General features: G+C 54.5%; 3 protein-coding genes and 1 non-coding gene across 12 annotated transcripts; 1 reads left to right on the forward strand and 3 right to left on the reverse strand.

Annotated features, from left to right (window-relative positions):
* Window positions 1–1,005: 1,005 nt before the first annotated feature.
* TAFAZZIN (tafazzin, phospholipid-lysophospholipid transacylase) lies at window positions 1,006–6,380 on the reverse strand. Of its 8 annotated transcripts, XM_049872762.1 has the most exons (11): window positions 5,934–6,380; window positions 5,699–5,827; window positions 4,739–4,784; window positions 4,409–4,517; window positions 3,798–3,894; window positions 2,936–3,016; window positions 2,809–2,850; window positions 2,567–2,629; window positions 2,326–2,378; window positions 1,864–1,941; window positions 1,006–1,785 (listed from the first exon to the last, which is right to left on the reverse strand). In XM_049872762.1, exons 1-11 carry the CDS (start codon window positions 6,040–6,042, stop codon window positions 1,684–1,686), a joined length of 909 nt encoding a protein of 302 aa, XP_049728719.1. In that variant the 5' UTR covers window positions 6,043–6,380; the 3' UTR covers window positions 1,006–1,683. The 8 variants fall into 8 exon arrangements, with proteins under 8 accessions (XP_049728719.1, XP_049728717.1, XP_049728714.1 ...); XM_049872760.1 differs by lacking the exon at window positions 3,798–3,894 and having other exon boundaries at window positions 4,432–4,517; XM_049872757.1 differs by lacking the exon at window positions 3,798–3,894 and having other exon boundaries at window positions 2,567–2,704; window positions 4,432–4,517.
* Window positions 6,381–10,663: 4,283 nt separating this feature from the next.
* On the forward strand, window positions 10,664–14,226 carry DNASE1L1 (deoxyribonuclease 1 like 1). The gene is made up of 8 exons (XM_049872339.1): window positions 10,664–10,756; window positions 11,572–11,774; window positions 12,099–12,187; window positions 12,271–12,357; window positions 13,190–13,290; window positions 13,439–13,551; window positions 13,630–13,878; window positions 13,987–14,226. Exons 2-8 carry the CDS (start codon window positions 11,610–11,612, stop codon window positions 14,128–14,130), a joined length of 948 nt encoding a protein of 315 aa, XP_049728296.1. The 5' UTR covers window positions 10,664–10,756; window positions 11,572–11,609; the 3' UTR covers window positions 14,131–14,226.
* A 1,615-nt stretch (window positions 14,227–15,841) lies between these two features.
* RPL10 (ribosomal protein L10) lies at window positions 15,842–18,518 on the reverse strand. Of its 2 annotated transcripts, XM_049872340.1 has the most exons (6): window positions 18,359–18,512; window positions 17,443–17,501; window positions 17,248–17,355; window positions 16,979–17,117; window positions 16,174–16,336; window positions 15,842–16,087 (listed from the first exon to the last, which is right to left on the reverse strand). In XM_049872340.1, the coding sequence occupies exons 1-6, from the start codon at window positions 18,379–18,381 to the stop codon at window positions 15,935–15,937; spliced, it is 645 nt and encodes a 214-aa protein (XP_049728297.1). In that variant the 5' UTR covers window positions 18,382–18,512; the 3' UTR covers window positions 15,842–15,934. The 2 variants fall into 2 exon arrangements, with proteins under 2 accessions (XP_049728297.1, XP_049728298.1); XM_049872341.1 differs by lacking the exon at window positions 15,842–16,087 and having other exon boundaries at window positions 16,217–16,325; window positions 18,359–18,518.
* LOC126069761 (small nucleolar RNA SNORA70) lies at window positions 16,382–16,514 on the reverse strand. The gene has a single exon (XR_007516033.1). It is a non-coding gene; the product is annotated as a small nucleolar RNA SNORA70 (small nucleolar RNA).
* Window positions 18,519–25,157: the final 6,639 nt, after the last annotated feature.

Here is a 25,157-nt window from a genome sequence, read left to right on the forward strand (position 1 = left end):
CCTGACCCAAGCCATGGTATTTTCAGTCGTCTCATATGCATGTGAAAGTAGACGACGAATAAGGAAGATTGAAGAAGAATTGATGCCTTTGAATTATGGCACTGGCGAAGAATATTGAATATACCATGGAATGCGAAAAGAACAAACAAATCTGTCTCAGAAGTACAATCAGACTGCACCTTACATACTTTGGACATGTTGTTAGGAGGAATCAGTCCCTGGCAGAAGGACATCGTGCTTGGCAGAGTTCAGGGTCAGTGGAAAAGAGGAAGACCCTCAACAAGATGGATTGACACAGTGGCTGCAATGACAGGCTCAAGCATAATGACTGTGAGGAAGTCACAGGACTGGGCAGTGTTTCACTCTATGGTATATAGGGTCGCTATGAGTCGGAACTAACTCAACGGCACCTAACACCACTACCCCTACTAATCTGATGATATCAATATCAGAGGTCCGCAAGGTTTTCAACCTGTTACTGTTCCTCCCAACTCCCACACCAGGGTCTGTTTTACTATGGGTGGTCGATCCCAGCGTGGGGAAAAGCAGGAGCGTAACCTAAGGATGCTTTTCTCTGCAGGATCACTTTCACTACTGCTAAGAGCCAAAGAGTGCCAGCACCTGGATCCACTTTTGCTCCCTGCTTCACACAGGGGTCCCACTTGCAGCCCAGGCTGCTCCAGCAGCTGGCTGGGTCCTTTAGAGCCTGCCCTCCCTCCGGTAAACCCAGGAACCCTTCCTGTGTAGGATCGAACTGCTTCTCAGCATCCAGGGCTCTCCCGAGTCTGCCCAAGCTACCTTGTTAGCAGAGCCTCACTGTACCTCATCTGCAAAGTGGGGACATTGATACCTACTTTTGCCAGGCTATTGGAAGGCCTCAGTGACTGGTCCACAGTCAGAGCTCAAGGCCTGCCCACTGAGTGCTCTGTCTGGCCAGGGCCCTCAGTGTCCAGTGCTGCCGGCCAGCAGCTCATCCCCACCTCAACCCTACAGAGAGGCCAGAGGTAAAACAGCACAACACGTTTTATTGTCCAAAACTACACGAAAACCCGGGTCCACAGGGCTCAAGTACTGTAGGGGAGGCAGAGGGATGGAGGCAGAGGTGGCTCTCATTGCAGGTGCCGTTTGGCCCTGCCTGACGCTCTTGTGCGCGAGGCTCAGGCGTAGAAGGAAGACTTGCTCTGCAGCCATCCCTGAGGAGGTGGTGAGCTGCTTCCAGGTCAGCAAGGGCAGGCGGGCAGGCAGGATCCAGGCCAAGAGGCCTCCTGGGCTCCCTCCCACAGGTCCAACCTGGCCACCTGCTCACCTGCCTGCTACCCTCCCTCCCAATGCCAGCCCCTCACAGAGAACCCTGAACAAAAGAAGGAAGAAGGCTGGCGCCTAAGTTACTTCCTCCTTTCTTGACAAAGGGGATGGAACAGCTGAGGCCCTTCTAAAACTGAATAACAACAGGGGCTGGAGAGCTCACCAAGCAAGAGAGACCCCATGAAGGCTTACAGATTGGTCTAAAAATCATCCAAGCTGAGGGCATCAGACCCTGCCCAGCCTGGCTCTGCCTAGGGCGAGAACCCAGAAGGGAGCACTGATAGCCCCAGCTGGCTGGCTCTGAGGTCGGGGTGCTGCCTCCTTCCCAGCCTTGACCTGGGCCCCTCCCAGGCTGGGGTGGTGCTGGCTCCTCACCCCCTATGTCCGGGGATGCAAATGGTTGTGAAGCTGCTCAGCCTGGGCCTTCAGGCACTGGAACTCCTCCTGAATGAAGTCAGTCAGGGCTTTGCGCATCTCTACCTGGGTGGAGGAGACCTGGTGACTGAGTGGGCACGTGACGGCTAAGGACAGCTACAGGGGAGCCAGGAGGACACTCACAGCCGACTTGTTCTCTGCCCGGAGCCGCTCGAGCACGGGCAGGGTGCTGAAGGGCTTCCCGATGAGTACAGTAATCTTCTGTGGGGAAGGCAGGATGCCGTCGGTGACAGAAGCAGGGCTGAGGTAGCTGCATCCCAGGCCAGCCCAGCCCAGCTCACCCAGGGAGCAGAAGCCGAGTCCTACCCCTAACCAGCTGGTGCCCTCCTCTGGGCCACACTCTCCAATTTGGAAAGGTCAGTAGAGTCCCATCCCAGTCTTTGGGGCCATGGTCTACATGTCCTGTCCTGACCCAGCCTGGCTTCCTGTGCTAAGGTTCTAATCTAACAGCCCTCAGGACCAGGAAGCCCTTCTCTCTGTTCCCTCCTGCTGTGGCTTTATGCTTGGCTCCTCCCTCAGCAGTGGGAGATGGGGAAGATAGCAGACAGACAGACAGACAGACAAAGAGGACACAGCCCCACCCACCTGGCCAAAGCGGGGGAAGTAGGGCGGGCTGTTAGGAAGGACGTCGTTCATCCCTGCAGCACAGTGGAGAGAGCTGAAGGCGGCAGTGTGGAGCGAGCAGCCGGGACTGGACCAAGCCCTGGGGCCTCCCAGGGCCCTTTCTCTGCCACCCAGAAGACAACCTCCCAACACAATCTCAGGGAGCAACTCTCCCTGTCCCCAGCTGCACCCTACGGTCTCCAGGCCTGAGAGGGAGGCGTACCGACATGCCACAGTGGAAGAATGATGGGGTTGAGATGACACTCGGCAACCAGGCGCCCGATTCCTGCCCAAGGATGGACGGAAGCGTTGATGGGAGCCCTGCCCTCCATCGCTGGAACTGGCTTCCTGGGCCAGCCCTCTGCAAGCCAGCTCTGGTCTCAGCACCTGACCCCTTCCTGCCGCCACCAACCCAGCCAGCCCAGGAGGTGGGCACCTGGGAAGGGGTCCCAGGGCAATCCTTACCCCACTTGAAGCGCAGGAACTCAGAGCTCATGTTCACTTTCCCTGTCAGAATAGAGGGCAGAGAGGCTGGCGGCTGCAGCCTTTATACTCTTGGGAGAGTCATGGCCCTGCCCTCCCCACCACTGACCTTCAGGAAAGATATGCACCCAGTCCCCATGGTTGAGCTTCTCCAAAATGAAGTCCATCCCCTTCTGATAGACACCGTCTCCTGCCAGGAAAAGGCGCTTCCCATCGATGCCCACTCTCCCATGGGGGCCTGCCAGTTCGTCCACAACCCTCTCCAAACCTTGATGAGACCTATTCCCTGGGGTGACCCCCCGGACTGCACCCCAGCCACCTCCGTTTCCCGGCCTGCCGCACCCCACTTCCCACTGGGAATGGAGCTCCAGCTCCCACGTATCCGAGTCCCCCAGCCCCAGGCCCTCCTGAAATTGTGCTGTCCATGGCACACTCTCCAGTGACTTTCCCTGTGGCCACCTCAGCCCCTGGAGCCCTTGACACCTTTGTTCAGCAATATTCTCTAAACCTCTGTTATGGGGAGGCACCACCAAAATTCTGAACTTCGAATTCTTTGGGTTTTTGTCAAATTTTCATGGGAACTTGTGGTGCAGTAAGTCATTTCATATGGTCCACCACCCTCCTCCCAGTAGCTCAAGGCCAAAAACTTAGTTTATCTTTGATTTCTCTTTCACCCTCCACCCCACGTTCAAGCCATCAACAGGTGCTTCGACCCTGCTTCTGAAGCACATCCCAAGGCTGTCCCCTTCTCCCGCTCACCATGGGGTCCACCCAAGATCCAGGCCCAATCATCTCTGCGGCTAGAATTTTGGTGACAGCCCCACCGTAGCATGCTGGCCTCCGCCCCATCCCGCTCCAAATAGTTGGTCCCACTGTGGCCAGAGTGCTCACTCCCTGAGCCACAAACACGGCACTACCCCGACGGGAGAGCAAAGGCCCCAATTCTTAATGTGATATTCCAGAACGCTCACCTACATTTTTTAGCTTTACTCTTATCTCTTCAACACCTGGCACATGCTTGTCCATATCTATAATGCCTTCCCTTTCATTCTCTGCCTGGAAAAAGCTCTACTTCCCCAGAGGAAAGACAAACCTGGACTCAAATCCCAACTGCCATCTCCTGCCCATGACCTTAGCCAGCGACTTCATCCCTTGGAGCCCCCATTTTCTTGTCTATATAATGGGGGTCCTAACGGCCTCCTCCTCCCAGGGTTCTCGAGAGGTACCAAGTGGTTCTTCAATATCGGATCCCTCATCCCACAGCCTATGTATCTTCCCAGAAGCAAAACTCACTGGCCACCAGCACATGCCACTGCAGTCATAGCACGGTCCCACTGAACTGCCATCGTCCACAGAGGAGGGGCTGTGATTCCGATGCCAGAGCTCCATGTATGTACAGTGAGAACCAAGGGCTCTCCAAGAAGCCACCCTTCTCTGGCAAACCTCTGCTGTCACATGCTGGAGGCGGGCCCTGGCTCTCCTTGCTCCCAGGCTGCCTGTCCCACGTGGGTCCCTCCACCCTTGGTGCTGCCAAGACAGAGGCACCAGCCACCAACCTCCCTGCCCCGCACTGGTACCCAACACCCTCCCGAGGGAGTGGCTCACCTCGGCACACGGGCACGCACTTGCCCAAGCTGAAGAAGTGGGAGTGCAGCTCCTTGGTGAAGCAGATGTCTGCAGCTGCTGGGGTCCTATAGCGGGGACAACTGCAGTCATCCCTGTCCCCGAGCCCCTGCCTCCCCCACCCTGCCCCCCTGTGATGCCTGGCATCATCACATGCAAAAGGGAGGCACAGGAGGAGGGCCCATGGGGCCCCGTCCATGCCCTGCCTGGACTGCTGGACGCCGCCTCCTGGGCAGAGCAGGAGGAAGGCAAATCTGGGCAGAGACAGGTGGGGCCCATTCCTCCTCACCAACGCATCAACTTCAGGTTCCAGATGTGGCGAAGTTTCAGGATCCCTAGAGAAGAAGGAAAAAAGCTCTGTGCCCCAATTTACCTGTGCCTAGAAAAAAAAATTTTTTTTTTAGGGGGCACCTGTTTCAGGGAATGAGGGATAGGGCAGGTGCACTACCATTTCCCTCTGGCTCAAAGTGGCATATTCTAGGTACTTGGGTCGGACCCCTGAGTTCTCTCTGGCTCCTTCCTCCTTTGTCCTTGAACTCCAGATATTCTTACATCACTGTTGTGGTTTTCCTACTTCCCCAAGATGGCTTAACAACGCCTGCTCTTCTCACCTCTCCCTCCACTGTCACTGCCGCCACCCTAGTCTAGGCTACACCACCTTCCTGGCCTTCCGGGTTCTATCCAGTGAGTTTGGAAAGGCTCTATCTGATCAGGCCACCTCCATCAGCTCTGGGCACTCTTCCCTTCTGTGTAGCAGTGGAGGCTCTGGCCACCTCTTCTCGTGCCCAGCAACTCCCTGCTCAGTCAGCAGAGCCAAAACTTCTAGGTGGGGCAACCAGGCTCCCCAATGGGACTTGCTGAAGGGTGCAAAACCAAGTAGAAGCAAACCTAGGATACAGGTTTTCCAGCCCCCAGCCCAGAGCTGACTCGACAGGGAACCTTGTGGTCCCAGGGTTTGCCCCCACGACTTCATGGGACCATTGCCAGTTCAAAGAACAAAGGGTCCACAGGCCTGACATCATCAGAGCAAAGAACCTCAGACCTTGCTGTGGCCACTGCCACACTTACTCGTTCCCTGCAAACTTGTGATGCCCTGTCCAAATCAGGTTTCCAGAGGCTTCAGAAGAGCCACAAATTCAGTGCTCACCCCTGGAGGACACCCCAGAAGCAGCAGTGCCAGGGCTCTGCTCCCGTTCGCCCAGCCCGGGTTCTCTCCGTCCTCTGGTCCCCAGCCCCCCGGCCCAGGTACCCCAGAGATGAGGGTCGTCCATGCAGGACTGGTGGTTGGAGACGGTGATGAGCGGGGTAGTGGGGCCCCGGTTCTCGATGAGCTCGTACAGCACTTCCTTGTTGTGGACGGTGAGGTGGTTCATGTACTCTGAGGGAGAGGGGTGCGGGTGGGCTCAGGGCTCGCCCCCACGAGCACGCCCACCCCAGCCTCCAACTCTGGCCAAGGGCGGCCCCTCGGCAGCGGGCCGACTCACTGGTCCAGAAGCAGCTGTAGGTGCCCACCAGGCCCATGACGAGGCTGCTGGCCAGGGTCCAGGACAGCGGCGGCACCGAGGGGAACGGCCATTTCACGTGTAGGGGCATCGCCCCTCCCCGCCACGCGGGGCGGTCAGGGCGTCCCGTGCCGGGTCAGCGCCTCAGCCTCACGCGCGGGGAGCACGCTCCTCGCCGGCCACGCCTCCACAGACAGGCGCCACCGGCGCCTCAGGCAACTCGGCCAAGGTCACTTCGCGAGGCAGAGCCGAACCCGGCCCGCCCCCATTCTCTGGCCACAGACGAGCCGCAACCGGCGTCCGGGCCAGCGCCGAGGCCAGAAGGGACCAGAAAAGAGAAGAAGAACCGCTGGGGAGCCGCCCGCCCACCGGAAACGAACCGGCCTCTGTGCGCCTGGCTCCCCACCGCCTGTCGCAAAACGCGGCCGAGCCGCTTGACGGCAGCGGGGGCGGGTCCTCAGGGCGCCTGGCCCGTCCCTGGCCCCGCCCTCCAGCTCCGGCCCCGCCCCTGGCCCGACAGGGTGCCGTTGAAGGCCTCCAGCCCCGGCCATGCGCAAGCCCGGCAGGTGTCCCGGGCACTGGGGCGGATGGGGGCGGTGGGCGCTGAGGCAGCCAGGTCGCGCTGCCTCGTCGTGCGCACGGGCCTGTCGAGGGCTCCTCGAGGCCACCAGCCAGATTCGCTTCCTGGCGTCTCCTTTTCATCCCTAGTAAAAAAAAGTACATGGCCTTTGTGATTGGCTCCGTTCACTCAGCATGTTTTCAAGGTACACAGACGTGTACATAACCCATTAAATGAATAGTTTCTTCTATAAGGATCAGCACCAAGCTGGTTCCTATGAGGCAGAGGTTAAAGAGGTCCCAAAGGTCCAACTTTTCCAAGCTCCTGCACCACTCCATCATCTCTAACATCAACTACTCCCTGTCCCCTCAGTACCCTCCCTCACGTCTTTGGGTTCTCTGATTCACTGCAACGTCTCACAGAACTCACGAACCATACTTAGAGCTCAGTGATTTACTAGGGAAGTAATGGGGTACAACTCCGGATCGGGATAAACTTGGAAATAACAGGGACAACTCAGGATGCAGTTCCTCCAAGAGGACAGCTTCCTCTTGCCCTCTGCTTCCTGTCCCTGCTGGAGGCCTTCTGCTGCCGGGCCCTGCTGTTCTCCTGGTTCTGCTGCCTCTGCCGCTATCGCTCTTGGTACTGCTCTGCCACCATCTCTTGCTGTCTTCCCTGTCACAGCTCCTCTGTCTCTCCCCACCCTCCTCTGTGTCTCCCTTTAAAGGTAGCAGGATGGCAAAACTGACCAATCCCCTCATTAGGGCTCCCTACACCTTATTTTCCCCACATGTCTGTCATTTTGTCATACTGTGGGGGCTTGTGTGTTGCTGTGATTCTGGAAGCTATGTCATCAGTATTCAAGATACCAGCAGGGTCACCGATGGAGGGCAGATTTCAGCTGAGCTTCCAGACTAAAACAGACTAGGAAGAAAGACTCGACAGTCTACTTCTGAAGAGATTTAGTCAGTGAAAACCTTACGGAATAGCAGCAAAGATGTCACCTTGAAGACTAAGGTGCACCTGACCCAAGAGCCATGGTATTTTCAATCGCATCATATGCATGTGAAAGCTGGGCAATGAATAAGGAAGACCAAAGAAGCACTGACACCTTTGAATTGTTGTGTTGGTGAAGAATATTGAATATACCATGGACTGCCAAAAGGACGAACAAATTAAATCTGTCTTGGAAGAAGTACAACCAGAAAGCTCCTTAGAAGCAAGGATGGTGAGACTGCGTCTTACATACTTTGGACATGTTGTCAGGAGGCACCAGTCCCTGGAGAAGGACATCATGCTTGGCAATGTACGGGGTCAGCGGAAAAGAGGAAGACCCTTAACGAGATGGATTGACACAGTGGCTGCAACAATGAGCTCAAGCATAACAACGATTTCAAGGATGGCGCAGGACTGGGCAGTGTTTCCTTCTGTTGTGCACAGGGTCACTATGAGTTGGAATCAACTCGACGGCACCTAACAACAACAACACCTTATTTGCATGGTTCTACTCCCACAAGAAATTATGAAGAATGGGAATTCCAGAACAATTAATTGTGCTGATGAGGAACCTGTACATAGGTCAAGAGGCAGTTGCTTGAACAGAACAAGGGGATATTGCGTGGTTTAAAGTCAGGAAAGGTGTGCATCAGGGTTGTATCCTTTCACCATACTTATTCAATCTTTATGCTGAGCAAATAATCCAAGAAGCTGGACTATATGAAGAACAAATTTGACAGCACCTTTTTTTAACAATAACAACAGCCCCCACGAGAGTGCCATGCACCTTATTTGTATTATTAGCAACCTATCCAATCCCCTTGGTGGGCCACAAGCACCTCATTTGCACAGCCCCACCCAGCCATTTGGTGGGAGTTACAAAGACCATGGATTGTGGTGGTATCGTTACGTGCCTCAAGGTGACATCTTTGCTTTTTAATGCTTTAAAGAGACCTTTTGCGGCCAATTTGCCCAGTGCAATACATCTTTTGATTTCTTAACTGACGCTTCTATGGGTGTTGATTTTGTATCCAAGTAAAATGAAATCCTTGACAACTTCAATCTTTACTCCATTTATCATCTTGCTGCTTATTGGTCCAATTGTGAGGGTTTTTGTTTTCTCTATGTCAAGGCGTAATCCATACTGAAGGCCGTGGTCTTTGATCTTCATCAGCAAGTGTTTCAAGTCCTCTTCACTTTCAGCAAGCAAGGTTGGGTCATCTGCATATCGCAGGTTGTTAATGAGTTTTCCTTCAATCCTGATGCCCTGTTCTTCTTCATATAGTCCAGCTTCTCGGATTATTTGCTCAACATGTGGGTTGAATAAGTACGGTGAAAGGATACAACCCTGACCCACACCTTTCCTGACTTTAAACCATTCAATATCCCCTTGTTCTGTCCGAACAACTGCCTCTTGATCTATGTACACGTTCCTCACGAGCACAATTAAGTGTTCTGGAATTCTCATTCTTCTCAATATTATTCACAATTTGTCATGACCCACACAGTCGAATGCGTTTACATAGTCAATAAAACACACGTAAACATCCTTCTGGTGTTCTCTGCTTTCAGCCAGGATCCATCTGACATCAGCAATGATATCCCTGGTTCCACATCCTCTTCTGAAACCGGCCTGAATTTCTGGGAGTTCCCTGTCGATATACTGCTGCAGCCGCCTTTGAATGATCTTCAGCAAAATTTTACTTGCATGTGATATTAATGATAATTTCCTCATTCGGTTGGATGGATCACCTTTCTTGGGAACAGGGATAAATATGGATCTCTTCCAGTCAGTTGGACAGGTAGCTGTCTTCCAAATTTCTTGGCATAAATGAGTGAGCACTCCCGGTGCTGCATCCATTTGTTGAAACATCTCAGTTGATATTCCATCAATTCCTGGAGCCTTGTTTTTTGCCAATGCCTTCAGAGCGGCTTGGACTTCTTCCTTCAGTACCATTGGTTCCTGATCATATGCCACCTCTTGAAGTGGTTGAACGTTGAACTAATTCTTTTTGGTATAATGACTCTGTGTATTCCTTCCACCTCTTTTGATGTTTCCTGTGTTGTTTATTATTTTCCCCGTGGAATCCTTCACTATTGCAACTTGAGGCTTGAATCTTTTCTTCAGTTCTTTCGGCTTGAGAAATGGCGCATGTGTTCTCTCCTTTTGGTTTTCTACCTCCAACTGGTCTTCCTTGGGGGCGTATGGATATTATCCTATCACTGACAGCATTGTACTTCAGGATAGATCTTGCCTGTGGCTAGAAGGGTCATATTAAGTAATTGCACCCATGTAATTTTTAATTGCTTTGCACCCATGTTGTAGTATGTATCAGTACCTCATTCCTTTTTATGGCTGAAAACATACGCCATTGTATGGATAGGCCACATTTTGTGTATCCATTCACCTGTTCACAGAAGTTCAGGTTGTTTCCCCTTTGGGGCTGTTGTGAATAATGCTGCTATAAACACGTATTTGTTATTTTTAAAGCATGATTTTATTTTAAACCTTTCCAACCTTCTGCCCCATCCCATCCTCAAATACAACAAGGACCTTTTGCATGGCTCTGATCCCACTGCCCGCCCTTCACACCTGCCCTAGGGCCCCAGTGTCCCAATACTGTCCCTTCAGAATCCCACACTGCTTTGATCCGCCAGGTCTCCAGTCCCCTTCTCTCTGGGACAGCTCATGAGTTCACCCTTGACTTCCAGGGAAGAATTGTCCCTCACTGGGGTTAAACAGAGCACTTGAATGAACACGCCTAACTTGGGAGCATGCAGCCACGCCCACTGGGGCTCCGGCTTTATCCTCAAGGGTGTAGGGGTGCCCAGTCTCACCTCAGGGCTCCCCTACATTGTCCTCACAAGATGCTTCTGCAAACGCCACCAGGCAGTGGCTCTGGGTTTTAATTCAGGTGCCAGCACTGTCTTGTAACCGCTGATTAAGGGTCTCCTCCTGCTTGGTTGTGGTGACAGCAAGCCCCGTCACTCTCCTGTGACTCACAGATCTGTCATCTCCCCACAGCCTGGGCCTGGGGTGATGGGCGGGCAGGGGCGGTGGTTCCCAGGCCAGAGCCCGCCCCTTCCTCCCCCCACCCCTCACGGAGGGCTGGGTGGATAGGAACCACCTCTTCCTCTTTCCTCCCTTTCTCTCCCTGTTGCTGCCTGAGCAGAGGCTCTTTGAGGCCGTGGGGGTGTTGCAGATTCACCTAAGGCTGAGGCTGCCGTGGAGACAAGCTGGTCTGCACAGGTATGGGGCCCTTGGAGCAGAGGGAAGCAGGAAGCTGCCCCTGGCCTGGGGAGGGGGCTGAGACAGGAAGGGAATCCCAGGGCTGGAGCCAAGGCTGCGTGCGGGCAGCTTGGGCTGGGCTTTGGGCTGAAGCCAGGAAGAGTCACTCTCTTTGCTTCTCGTCCAGAACCCTCATGGGGGACCCAAGGCCTAGAGCTTCCAACTTACCGGTGCCAGCATAGGGCTATGCAAGCACCCAAACACGACCAGAATAGGCACCAGGGCAGGGCACCCAGGCTGGGCATGAGTGACAGAGAACAGGTGGCCAGGGAGAAGTAGACGGGACAAAGCGACAGAGGGGACAGAAGAGAGGGTGAGCATGACAGAGACAGAAAGTGAGCCAAACGGAGAGGTGAGGAGGTGAGAGAAAAGCAGGCCAGGAGAGTCGGGGGGACGATGACCGAGCAGGGTGTGAGGCGGACAGGGAGCAGGGCAAAGGGCGAAGGGGGGATCGAGATAAACCAAGAGACATACTGAAAACAAAGTGGGCCAGGGCGGGGGTGCATGGGAACAGGCCCAGAGCCCAGCAGTTCCACCATGGGGGTTTCCTTAGAGATAAAATCTCCCAAACTGGGGGAGAGATGTCTGCACAAAGATAGCCCTCCCCACCCGGGCACCATGTGAAAGTTGAAAGCAGCCTGAGCACCCACCTTGGTTTAACGTATAAAGCCGTCCACCCGTGCAGGGCAAAAGGGTCCGCACTGAGAAAGGCAGGCACCTTGGGGCGGGGCATACGGGGAGGCCGCTTTCTTCACCGCATCACTGTGGCCTCCCAGGACCAGGAGGATCCCAGTTGGACCCAGATCCTGGGCTGATGTGGACCCCGTGGAGGGGCCCGGCAGCCATGCCCTGCCCTGTGGCACTCCTGTTCCTCCTCCTGGCCAGTGGGGCTGAGGCCTTTCGCATCTGTGCCTTCAATGCCCAGCGGCTGACCCTGACCAAGGTGGCCAGGGAGGATGTGATGGACACTTTGGTGCGGGTAAGTTCATTGCTGAAGGGAGCAGTGTCCCCTAAGACCCCAGCCCAGCCTGACTGGTGGCATGTCCCCGGTTGTGGAGTTCGTGCAGAGTAGGTGTGGAGACTTGGAGCCTGTTCCACCCCTCCCATCGACCTATGTCTCCTCCTCTGTAAAATGGGTGGGGATGGCTCTCAGTCTTCTCTCAAGTCCTTTCTAGCCATCCTGCTCTCTGGTGGCCTCAGCCAGCAAGCTATGACAGTCTCAGCCATGCCAGTGCCAGCTCCCCAGGGGTACCAGGTGGCGTGGGTGGCACTGAATGCAGCAGGGCTTCCTGGTGTCCTGCAGATCCTGGCTCGCTGTGACATCATGGTGCTGCAAGAGGTGGTGGACTCTTCCAGCAGTGCCATTTCCCTCCTGCTTCGAGAGCTCAACAGGTAAGGAGGGCTCTGTGGCTGTAATTCCGGGGCCCACGGGGAACCTTGAGGGGCCGTGACCCTGGTTTCCCCTTTTCCTGCAGATGTGATGACTCCGGGCCCTACAGCTCCTTGAGCAGCCCCCTGCTGGGGCGCAGCACGTACATGGAGAAGTATGTGTACATCTACCGGTGAGCACAGGGGCTGGCCAGGGCTCTTTCCTCGTATCCTCACTACGAGAGTCCTTCCCTCTTCCTAGACAGGTGTGGGCGCCCCGCTTTCTCTCTCTGTTGGAAGCCTTCGTGCCTCAGGGTGTGGCTAACCTCCTCTGTGTGGGGCCAATCTTGCGTCCTAGCAGGAGGGTCTGCCTTCTGAAAACAGTCCTAAATCTCTGGGAGGGTAAGCTGGGGATGACCCTTTGGGGTCAGGTTCAAGAGGGGCTCGGGAGCTGTCAGGAAAGAGACCTGCTTCTGTATATAGGTGAAATTCTAGGGTATCGGACCTTGGCTTCAAAATAATGGGGAACCCGAGAGAAATGAAATCATGTCCACGAATATTCACTGCAGCATTGTTCACAGTAGCCAAAAGACGAAAGAAACCCAAGTGTCCATCAAGAGATGACTGGATGAACACAGTGGTCTAATGCAATGGAATATTATTCAACCATAAAGAGAAATTAGGTCCTGATACATGCTACAACATGGAGAAACCTTGAAAACACTATGCTGAGCAAAATAAGTCAGATACAAAGGGCCACATATTTATACGAAATATTTAGAATAGGCAAATCCATGAAGACAGAAAGCAGTTTAGTGTTTGCAACCTTGTGAACATACCAAAAACTATTCAGTTGTACACTTTAATCAGGGGAAGTTGTGGTATGTGCATTGTAGCTCAATAAAAAAATAGTTCCAGAAAGAAAAAAAGGTTGGGAAGGCTGTGCCCTCATGGTCATGGTCATGGGCCCCCTCCCTGAGTGCTTGCCGGTGTTTGGACTTGGAAGCCATCCCTTGCCCCTCATAGGTCACACAGGACACAGGTCCTGGAGTCCTATGTGTACAGCGATCAGGATGACCTGTTTGCACGGGAGCCCTTTGTGGCCCAGTTCACCCTGCCCAGCAAGGGTAAGAAGGGAAGGGGGTGGCTTGGTGTTCAAGAGCTGGGGGGGGGGCGGGGAGTCTGGCCACTGGCCTGGGGGCTTGGTCCTGGGAGCAAGCCTGGGGCTGGAGGGCTGGGAGTGGGTGGAGCTCTCCCTCAGAGGACCCCTTCCAGTCCTGCCCAGTGTGGTGCTGGTCCCGCTGCACACCACCCCGAAGGCCGTGGAGAAGGAGCTGAACGCCCTGTATGATGTGTTTCTGGATGTCTCCCAGCGCTGGCAGAGTGAGGTAGGGCTGGGCTGCTTGCTCAGGACGGCTGGGTATGGGGTGGCCAGTAGCCAGGCCTGACCCCATGCCCTGTCTCAGGACATGATCTTGCTTGGGGACTTCAATGCTGACTGCGCTTCGCTGACCAAAAAGCGGCTGGGCGAACTGGTGCTGCGGACGGAGACGGGCTTCCACTGGGCAATTGCCGACGGGGAGGACACCACTGTGCGGGCCAGCACCCACTGCACCTACGACCGCATCGTGCTGCACGGGGAGCGCTGTCAAGGCCTGCTTCGCACCGCCTACGCTTTCGACTTCCCCCGGAGCTTCCGGCTCACGGAGGAGCAGGTGGGCCATAGGGCTCAGGGTGAATGCAGGGGCCAGGAGGGCGGGGAGGGGGTTGCAGCAGAGCCCCTGGATCCGAGGTACTGACACTTTGCTCCGTCCTATGCCTAGGCCCTCAATATCAGCGACCACTACCCTGTAGAGGTGGAGCTGAGCAGGGCAGCGCCGGGGGTCCTGCCCCTCAGCCTGGTGGGTCTGCTGTTGCCTCTGATGCTACTGCCACTCCTGCCCCTTCAGCTTGGCTCCATGGCCTGACCCGCCCTGGCCAACCCTGTCCACCCCACCCTGGGGCTGGAACGATTCCTGAGGGGTTCCAGCGCTGTTCGGCTCCATGAGACTATAGCCCTGTTCCATCTGCCTTTTCTTTGGTTTGTGCCTGGTATTACAATATGGAAGATGAAGAAACTAGGGGCCTTGAGGCTAAACACATGCCACAGGTGGTGTCAGGACAGGGGACAAAGCAGGTGCTGGGGAAGGGGAGGGGGCTCAGAAAGGGATCTTGATTAAGCTCCTGCAGGGCTAAGGAAAGGGAATTACAAAAAGGTCACAAGGTTTTATTCTTTGAAAAATGGAAACTTTTTATTCTATGAAAAGAGACACATGTACTGAGAACAAAGAAGCAGACTGGAGGGAAATTCATGTGTGTGGCGGTTATGCCAAAGTGCTATTGTATACAGAACTCACCTGAAACACCAAGGGAATATTGAGATCCCAGTAGCTACAATGGAGATAAGCAGTTTAGACCAAAAAAATGTAACTAATGAACAAACTGGGATCATGTGACCTAAGCAATGAAAAGGGCTAGGCACAACCTGGTCTCTGGTAAAGTCCATGTCCACTGGGGGGTGGGGGACTGCGTCTCAGTCTCTGTTGGCACACTGCATATGTTGACTGCAGGTATACAAAGGACGTCCCAATCTGCAGACAGAATCACACAGCCTTGCAATGTACAGGCTGCCCATCGTACCTGCCTCCAGACAGCTACTGTGTGTTGCCCAGGTTGAGGAGAGCAAACCTGGAATGGCCATGGTGTTGAGGGTGTCAGTAAAAACCAATGGGATAGTACCGGAGCCATTTACGTGATCAGATTTGTTTGTGACCATCTCTAAGGTCAAAAATAAAGTTCATTTAAATTTTAGAAATAGCTGTAAACCTAGACAAAGCCAGTGGATTCTCAGGGGCCACAGGCTAGGGGTGTTTAAGTGCCCAGAGGTGGTCTGTGGCCTGAGCAGCTGTGGAAGAGGTGGCTGCCTGGAGCAGGACTCTCACATGCAAGGTCCTGAGGCACAGGAGCACTCAAAGAACTCAAGGGCTCTCTGACCCTCCCAACTGGTCCTGGCCCTCTGCTCTGAAGAGTCTCAGGCTGCCTGCCACAGGCAGCACTCCTGCTTTTTGCTGTCCCACTAGGCTCCTCTCCAGAGCCCAGATTACAGCTCTTACTGACTAGCCCTTCTGATACTGAGGTGGAAGGGGAGGACCCCCAGGCTTGGGGAGGGATGAACCCCACTTTGCTGCTAAATGTCATAGACCGTAGGTGGGCCTCGCTGACTGCTGTGGTAGAGCCCAGCAAAGGCAGGTTTGAGAAGGGCTGGTGGGTGGAGCCTAGGGTGCTTAATCCAGAGGCTTTCATGAGGTACCAACAGGGTGATCTGAAAGGCACGGGCCACTTCCTCTGATGTCATTTCTCTGGGAACTCTTGCTGCCCCACAGACCTTCTGCAGCGGGGCACTCAAAGATCACAGTTCATGAAGGAAGCCCCATAGCCTTTTAACACCTCACACCTGGGAGACCAGTTTTGGCCATGATTGAGGGAGACCCAAGTCCAGGTCCCTGATGGGTTCTGTTCCCTCCTGTTCAAAGTAGTCACCAGCCTGTCTCTGAAGAAAAGTGACAATAATCCTGGGGCCCTGATCCCCAGAAGTTCCTCAACTCCACCCACCCCAGGGCATGTAACCCAGAACACAGATACAGACAGGGAGTTCAATTTATTGGTAGATAAAGACAAGAAAGTCAAATTATTGGTAGGCAATGGTCAGGTGGGGCAGTGCTGCCAAGGCCCTCATGAATGCAGGGCCCTCCACTTGTCCAAGGGGCCACGATTGGGGATGTATTTAACTCCACAACCATCTGGGATGAGGCGCTTTTCAGCCACCATATCTTCAAACTCATCAGCATTAAACTTGGTAAAGCCCCACTTCTTGGAGATATGGATCTAAGGGGAGACAGAAAGAACTGGGTCAGGGGTTCAGCGACACAGGCAAGGAATGATAGGTGCAGGGGGGTGGTAGCACTGCTTACCTTCTGGCGTCCAGGGAACTTGAACTTGGCCCTGCGTAGGGCCTCAATCACATGCTCCTTGTTTTGAAGCTTGGTGCGGATGGACATGATGACTTGGCCAATGTGGACCCTGGCCACTGTACCCTGGGGTTTTCCAAAGGCACCTCGCATACCTGTCTGGAGCCTAAAGTAGGGACAGCAAAGATTAGCAACGTCAGAGACAAGGAAATGCTGTCTCCAAGGTCCCTTAGGGCAACCCGTACATGCAACAGGTTGCATACACTACCGAGGAAGCTGCTGTTTGCAGCCATTGCACACTGGCCCCCACAGGAAAGGAGGACAGTCGGCTTAATTGGCTGCAGAGGACAAAAAACAAACCCGTTACCGTTGATTCCGACTTGTAAGTACCCCAAAATGAGCTAGGAAGAGACCCTGTGAAGTACACTGGGCCAATGAGATCACCCCAACCTGCAGCCTTCTCAGCTAATTGATGGTTGTGATGACACTTAGAGCAAGAGAAACTACTTTTTCAGGAACACCTCCCCCCTTCACTTGTCTCCCCCAAAGGCTACTAAGGCTTATCTATGATGAGGTCTGGAGATGGGTGGTGGGGTAGGCCATTGAAAACCGTGTGCCAGCCCTCATACTGGCTTTGCCATCAGCCACCTACAGGTTATTTGGTCCATGAGGGGTACCTCTACACCCAAACTCTAGGCCCGTAATCATACAAGACCCTTCTGTTATGGAAACCCTTGTCCTATGGAAACAAGGGCAATGGGCCTTCCCCCCAGGAAAAGGAGCTGTGTGGACCCAGGCCCCAGCTCACCTGTCAGCCCCAGCACAGGACAACATCTTGTTGATGCGGATGACATGGAAGGGATGGAGTCGCACTCGGATGTGAAAGCCATCTTTGCCACAACTTTTCACCATATACTTGTTGGCACAAATACGAGCAGCCTCCAGGGCTATGCAGGGGTAAAGAGACAAGATTGCACGGAAACACCACCACAGTCCTCAGTGAATCCAGGATCAAATGCAGGGCACGTTTACCAAACTGTTAACTCTAGTTGGAAGTAACAAGAAATCCCGCCTCACCTTCTGAGGAGAGCTGCTCATATTCATCAGACACCATGTGGCCACAGAGTGGGAACTCATCCACTTTTGCCTTCTTCCGACCCAGGTCAAAGATGCGGATCTTGGCATCTGGAAAAGGCCGAGTAGGTGTGTGGGGTGCTGTGAATGGCTCCATTAGCATGGCCGAACGAGTTTGGGAGCTCTTTGACTACTTACCAGGGACACCTCGGCAGAAGCGGGATTTAGGGTAAGGCTTGTTCTTACAATACCGGTAACTGCGGGCGGGGGGGGGGGAGGAAAAACCCAGGTTTAAAAGTGCTGTTCACCAGTGGGCAGGCCCTTCCACTGCCCCCAGAGGAAAGATCAAAGGAGGACTGGAAACCCAGAGGCACTTATATTTAAGAGATGGCCAAAACCTCATGGCCACAAGGCAGGAGACACCCATTTTAGAAAAACAAAAGCAATGATGCCTTTTACCCACTACCGGGATTATAATTTTCTACTAAACTTCTACACGGACTTTCCTACTTAAAAAAAAAATCTTTCCCTTTTCGATGCACCGAGTACTTCGAATAAGCCGCATACTACCTGCCCAGTTCATGCTATCTACCAAAGTACTTTCAGGCACGTGGCCATAAATCGGAACCTGGGCCACATGCAATGGCCGCGGCGCCCCCTGCAGGGGCCATGAGGCGATTGCGCAGGATTATCCTGAGCTGCCCTTGGCGTCCATCCGAGAAGACCGCACAGCACGACGCCGGGAAAGAAGTGGATTGCACACAAAGGCTCAGAAGGATCGAGCTCGAAAAGACCGCAAATCTGAAGGGCAGGGAACAAGCACGGCGGCCTTCATTTCCAGGCCGAGCTTAGTGTGGCACATATAGTCGATGGCATGCCTATCTGCCACCCCAACAACTAAACGGGGGAAGCGCTCGAGAGCGGCCAGAAGTTTTAACGTGACAAAACCGTTTAGCATAAATGAAGACCAAAAGTCGTGATAGGTACTGCGGAAAATGGGTTCGTTTCCAGAGCAAACCAGTCGCGCTAGGGAGACTACGCCCAAGGGTTGCTTTTTAGCAGCCAAATACAGTTCTGTCCCCAGCTAAAGAAATCGCGGGGGTTCGGCACTCACCACCGGGCGGGGCGGCGGCCCATGGCGACACCAGGATCTCTGCGGCTGCAATGGAACAGAAAAAGTTGGAATAGAACACGAGGACAGGCCTCAAGCCAGCGGAAGTGGACAGCAAGAGCCCAGCATGGGCGCGCAAACGAGATCACTCACCCGGCCGAAGGAAAAGAGAAGCTCCCACGCCTGCGCACGGCTTATATACCCCGCCCATCTTCCTGCGCGAGAACCATAGAGTCCGGCCGAGGGCGTGAGGACGCTCTTTCACGACGTCTCAACCATAGACGCAGCGACGCTCTGCGCCTGCGTCCGCGACCCGGCACATGCGCAAAGCGCAGAGGCGGCTGGGTACGGGGCTCAGCGAGCGAATCGCGCCTCGCCACATGGGCGCTAGAAGCACGTTTCCTGCAGGCCTTGGGGCTAGAAATTTCTTCCTAGGATGGGCTGTAACTGTGAAAGACCTGTGTTCTTAGAGTTCATAGAAAGAACGCTCCCCTGGGTGGGCTCTGGGCGGCCGCGCGCGATTTCCCAGAGGACGCGGGCCCAGGACACATCCCGCCCTCTCTCGGCGCTCCTGGACCGGGGGTTCGCCATACCTTGGCCTCCGCCCGCCTTCCTTTGTAGGCGAGGACACACGAGGCCCGCCCCCCGCCGAGCCGAGTGTCCAGACCAGGCCTTGCTCTGACCCGCCCGCCATTTCCCGGTTCCCGGCCCTCGGGGCAAGGGACCGCGCCGGACCCAGGGCAAGGCCGGGGCAGAAGCGCTGGACCACAGTCGGGCCGGCCCCCTCCCCTAACGTAGACGGCCGGGAGGAGAGACACGTGGCGCCGCCGCCCCCGAGCGATTCGGAGAAGGGGAAGGAGGACGGGCGACCCCAGGGCGAACGGCAGCGGGGCTGGCAGCCGCGTCCACCGCGCCCGGCTGTGACCGCTCCCTTGCGCCGCCTGCCTGCGGGCTCCTACCCTGCAGGGCCCCCGTTGGCGCCCACGCCCCGGCCTCCTCCGCTGTGTTAGGGCCCCCGAGCGTGTCTCTGGCAGGGGTGGCGGTGAACCACGGGTCTGTGCCCCCCAACACGCACACGCACGCCCGGCACACAAGAGTAGTATCCCAGGAGACACAGGTAGAGCTGGTGACCCAGGCGCCCGTGAACAAGGTGTCTGTCCACACTTGTGGGAGGGGGGCGGCAGTGAGGCGACCATCTTCCCCACGCCGTCCCGCAAGGGAGGGACCCCCGAGGAGCCCCCCTGACCTGGAGGACTGCCGCGAGATCGGGCCGTCAGCCGGCCGTGTCGAGGCCTGGCCTGACTTCCACCAGAGAAAGTTTGTCGCTGCTTGAGCAGTGCTGTGAAGAGGCACCATGTGTCCCGGTGGCTCTCACACTGGAGGGCGCATGGGACGGAGCCGGGCCCCATCCCAGAGGCCCTGATCTTGCAGGTGCCTGAGGATCGGCCATTCTGACAGGCTCCGGGGGATGGGGATAGGCATATGCCGCTGCAGCCGCTGGCACGTTGAGAAGCTCTGCTCTAGGGTGTGCCCTTGCCCCAGCCGTGGCGGCTCCGCTTCAGGCTTCCCACGGGGTCTCGGAAAGACAAGGACGGGGCCGGGGACCTCGCAGAGACAAGGGGCCCTCCAGGGAGCCACCGCTCCCCCGACTCGGGGTGCACATGTGGGGGTGCCGTCTGCAGGCCAGGTGGGATGGGGTGTCCAAAAGGCTTTGCGCGGGGCTCAGCAATTCCCCGACTGACTGCCGGCTTATTGGGGGGTGGGGGGGGAGAAGGGCGGAGGGAGGTCCGGTTTGGCCAGGGAGCGGGATGAAAGAACTCTGGAGAGGCCCGAGGAAGGGACATGGCAAGACCAGGACGCCGAGCTCGGGGACCCCGGAGCAGCGTGGGTGTGCGACATTAGAAGATGGAAGGGGGTTTCTGCTCTGGAGCAGCCCCCCTCCCCGTGGTTGCTGGTGCTGTGCCGTGGGCGTGACGGTCCCCAGAGCTGGCGGGAAAGGGAAGCCACCCCTTTCCTGCCACACTCCCCTCCCAAGGAAGGTCCGGTCTCCCCCTCTCCGCTGCACAGACTTGCTCCACCGCTGGGACCTGTCTGGCTTTTGCCAGTCTCCTGCGGTGGCTGTTCTTTGTTCGGCTTCCAGAGGTGCCTGTTGTCTAACGGGAGCAGAGCGGCAGGTGAGACTGAAATGACGGTCACCAGCCACCATTTGTCCCTGGAACAAGCAGCTCTGGGGATCCCGCCCTCCTTCCCCCTCTCGGGATCGCTGGGGGGGGGGGGGAGGGGGGCGGCGGTGCCAAGTTTCTCTCTCCCTACGGGAGCAGATTGTCTCCAAAAGGACCGACTTTCTGTGTTGAAGCCATTTGCCTTTCTTGCTCTGTGTTCCTCTCCTTCTCTGTTGGTTGCTGGGCTTATTCTTGTTGATTTTAACAGCTCTTTCTTTTATAAGCTAATGATAGAAGCTCTTAGTCACTTCTCCCAGCTGTTTTCTCCCCACTTTGTCATTAGTCCTTGACTTTGTGGTTTTGGCGTGTGTCAGGCCCTGGCCAGGTGTCCATCATGTGCCTGAGGTACCCTGCCCCTATCTGGATGTTTGCAGACCCTCTTTCCCACGGATGGCTGGGAGTCTGCTCTTGTGTGTGCATGTCTGAGAGGGTGGGAGTAGTGGTGAGAGTATCCCTTAAGACACCTAATCCCTGTCCCCTTTTGCCCTCTCTAGTCTATAGCCTGTCCCCTGGGCCGGACCTCTGAGCTTCCCCCTTAGGTTACTAGGGCCACTGGGAGAAACCCAGAGCCCTGGAGAGGGGTGAGGCAGCCCCTTGCCTGGGGAGCCCCACTGGAACCCCAAGGACCCCTGCCAATTCTCCTTTTGTTGAAGCAGTGGGGCTCCCTTATGTTTGGGAGGATGGCAGCCTGACTCCGAGGGACAGTTGCTCCTTCTCTGAACCTCGCCTCCTCCCAGCATTCTCCATGGGGATAGGCTGTGGGTGACAGGGAGGGTCAGGTCAGGGTGCTGAGTGGAGGAGGAAGGGGCTGTCAGCTCAGCCATCTCCCACTTCCCTGTCTTGCCGGTGACCCAGTACAGACAGAACCTGGACCTGGGAGGTAAGATGTGGCTAAGCTGAGGAGGGTGTGTGGCTAGAGCTTTGGCTTCTGTACCTGACAGGGAGGAGGGTCTGCCCCACGTGGGCTCAGGGGACCTCAGGGAGGCTAGGCCTGGGGAACCCTTCAGTTCTCTCCTAGCAGGTCCTTGGGGGTTTGCTCAGCGTGGATGGGGGCAAACCATTTGCCACCAGCAGAAGGGGGGACCTGGAGATCCTTCTCCTGGGCTCATCTGTCCAGCTTCCCAGTGTGGTGGGTTGAGTTGTGTTCCCCCAAGATATGTATTGTAAATCCTAACCCCTATACGTGTGGCTATGATCCCATTTGGGAATGGGTTTTCTTCATTATCTTAACTAGGAAGTTTTAGTGTAAGGTGTCTTAAGTCAATCTCTCTTTTTTTTTTAATGATTTTTATTGTGCTTTAAGTGAAAGTTTACAAATCAAGTCAGTCTCTCATACAAAAATTTTTATACACCTTGCTATGTACTCCTAATTGCTCTCCCCCTAATGAGACAGCCCGCTCTCTCCCTCCATTCTCTCTTTTCGTGTCCATTTCGCCAGCTTCTAACTCCCTCCACCCTCTCATCTCCCCTCCAGGCAGGAGATGCCAACATAGTCTCAAGTGTCCACCTGATCCAAGAAGCTCACTCCTCACCAGCATCCCTCTCCAACCCATTGTCTAGTCCAATCCATGTCTGAAGAGTTGGCTTCGGGAATGGTTCCTGTCCTGGGCCAACAGAAGGGCTGGGGGCCATGACCACTGGGGTCCTTCTAGTCTCAGACCATTAAGTCTGGTCTTATGAGAATTTGGGGTCTGCACCCCACTGCTCTCCTGCTCCCTCAGGGGTTCTCTGTTGTGTTTCCTGTCAGGGCAGTCGTCGGTTGTAGCTGGGCACCATCTAGTTCTTCTGGTCTCAAGATGATGTCTCTGGTTCATGTGGCCCTTTCTGTCTCTCGGGCTCATAATCACCTCTTGTCCTTGGTGTTCTTCATTCTCCTTTGATCCAGGTGGGTTGAGACCAATTGATGCATCTTAGATGGCCCCTTGCTAGCGTTTAAGACCCCAGACGCCACTCTTCAAAGTGGGACGAAGAATGTTTTCTTAATAGATTTATTATGCCAGTTGACTCAGATGTCCCTGAAACCAGGGTCCCCAAACCCCCGCCCCTGCTACGCTGGCCTTCGAAGCATTCAGTTTATTCAGGAAACTGCTTTTGGTTTAGTCCAGTTGTGCTGACCTCCCTTGTATTGTGTGCTGTCTTTCCCTTCACCTAAAGTAGTTCTTATCTACTAACTAATCAGTAAATAACCCTCTCTCACCGTCCCTCCCTCCCCGCCTCGTAACCACAAAAGAATGTGTTCTTCTCAGTTTATACTATTTCTCAAGATCTTATAATATGGTCTTATATAATATTTGTCCTTTTGCACCTGACTAATTTCACTCAGCATAATGCCTTCCAGGTTCCTCCATGTTATGAAATGTTTCATAGATTCTTCACTGTTCTTTATTGATGTGTAGTATTCCATTGTGTGAATATACCACAATTTATTTACCATTCATCCGTTGATGGGCACCTTGGTTGCGTCCATGTTTTTGCTATTGTAAACAGTGATGCAGTAAACATGGGTGTGCATATATCTGTTTGTGTGAAGGCTCTTATTTCTCTAGGGTGTATTCCAAGGAGGTGGGATAGCAGGATCCTATGGTAGTTCTATTTCTAGCTTTTTAAGGAAGTGCCAAATCGATTTCCAAAGTGGTTGTACCATTTGACATTCCCACCAACAGTGCATAAGTGTTCCAATCTCTCCACAACCTCTCCAACATTTGTTATTTTGTGTTTTTTGGATTAATGCCAGCCTTGTTGGAGTGAGGTGAAATCTCGTTGTAGTTTTGATCTGCATTTCTCTAATGGCTGATGATCCTGAACATTTCCTCATATATCTGCTAGCTACCTGAATGTCTTCTTTAGTGAAGTGTCTCTTCATATCTTTTGCCCATTTTTTTAATGGGGTTATTTGTCTTTTTGCAGTTGAGTTTTTGCAGTATCATGTAGATTTTAGAGATCAGACGCTGATCAGAAATGTCATAGCTAAAAGTTTTTCCCCGGTCTGTCGGTGGTCTTTTTACTCTTTTGGTGAAGTCTTTGGATGAGCATAGGTGTTTGATTTTTAGGAGCTCCCAGTTATCTAGTTTTTTCTTCTACATTCCTTATAATGTTTTCTATACTGTTTATGCCATGTATTAGGGCTCCTAATGTTGTCCCTATTTTTTCTTCCATGATGTTTATCATTTTAGATTTTATGTTTAGGTCTTTGATCCATTTTGAGTTAGTTTTTGTGCATGGAGTGAGGTATAAGGTCTTGTTTCATTTTTTTTTTTTTTTTTTGCAGATGGATATCTAGTTATGCCAGCACCATTTGTTAAACAGACTGTCTTTTCCCCATTTAACTGTTTTGGGGCCTTCGTAAGTCAATCCCTTTTTGAGATATAAAAAGAGCAGATTGAATAAGCAGTGAGGTAAGCAAGCACAGATGGGAGGGAGGTAGATGTCATGCCACATGAATTCTCCAAGGAACCAAGAAACAAGCTGAAAAGAGACAAGGACCTTCCCCTAAAGCCAGTGCCCTGAATTTGGATTTCTAGCCTCCTGAACTGTGCGAAAATAAATTTCTGTTTGTTAAAGCCACCCATTTGTGGTATTTCTGTTATAGGAGCACTACAGAACTAAGACTCCCTGGGACAGCACCCCAGGGTTGCTCCCTTTTGCCTGCCTGCCAGAATGGACCTGGGGGCCTCTCACCAGTATTGGCCTCTCTCAGCTTGGCTCTTCTGGTGTCCCTTGGCCACACGTCTGCTGCCTACCCCCCTCGCTAGCTGAGCAGCTTCTAGAAGTTTCCAGAGTGTACCTTACCCCGTGCCTTCCCAGCCAGCAAGTGGGGCACAGCAGGAGCAGTGGTAGGGGCCTGACTTTAATTCAGCTGTGTTCTGCCCACCCAAGTGTCTCCCCAGACTCACCACCCCAGCCTAGGGCAGCAGCCCAGCCCCAAGCGGAAATAACAGTGGTGACCCAGGACCACTTCCCTGTCCTTTAGGTCCTGGGGAAATAGGGTGGTTTCACACCCCTGGGGATCTCTCCATGGAGGCGCGCTGGGGCACTGGGGCAGACCTGGTCTCAGCAGGTGCCCCTCCCTCCTGGGCAGCTGGCTCCTGCCCCTGAGAGCAGCATAGGAGGTCAAGGCAGGGGTACCCTCAGGCTGCCCAGTGCTGCCTCCCCTGGACCTGCCTGGGTGAGGGGCGAGGTCAAGAGCCAGACCTCAGGGTCAGGGCAGCTCCTCGGTGCAGCGGCAGGGCCCTGGTGTGCACACGCTGCACGCCACACTTGGCGGCGGAGAGAGGGGAGCGGGTGTGCCCCCGCGCACAGATGGATGGTGCCCTGAGCCGCCATCCTCCCCCCTGCGGGCCACTGCTGCCTTTTACTGGGCCCCGGCGCACTGCGCCGGAGGCCTGGGAGGTGGCACGAGCACTTAACGTGAGGGGGGAGAGGAATAAAGTCTCAGGAGCCTTAGGGGGCTCGGGGGCTCAGGGTCTAACGCATAGGGATGGCGGACCCAGGCTGCGGCACTTTCCCCTCCCTGGCCCTCCTCCCACTGCCTATGCCTACTCCTTCCTTTCCAAGCAGGTGGTGCTCCAGACTCTACCGCC

Source organism: Elephas maximus, chromosome X (assembly GCF_024166365.1).
Source record: "Elephas maximus indicus isolate mEleMax1 chromosome X, mEleMax1 primary haplotype, whole genome shotgun sequence".
NCBI classification, from domain to species: domain Eukaryota; kingdom Metazoa; phylum Chordata; class Mammalia; order Proboscidea; family Elephantidae; genus Elephas; species Elephas maximus.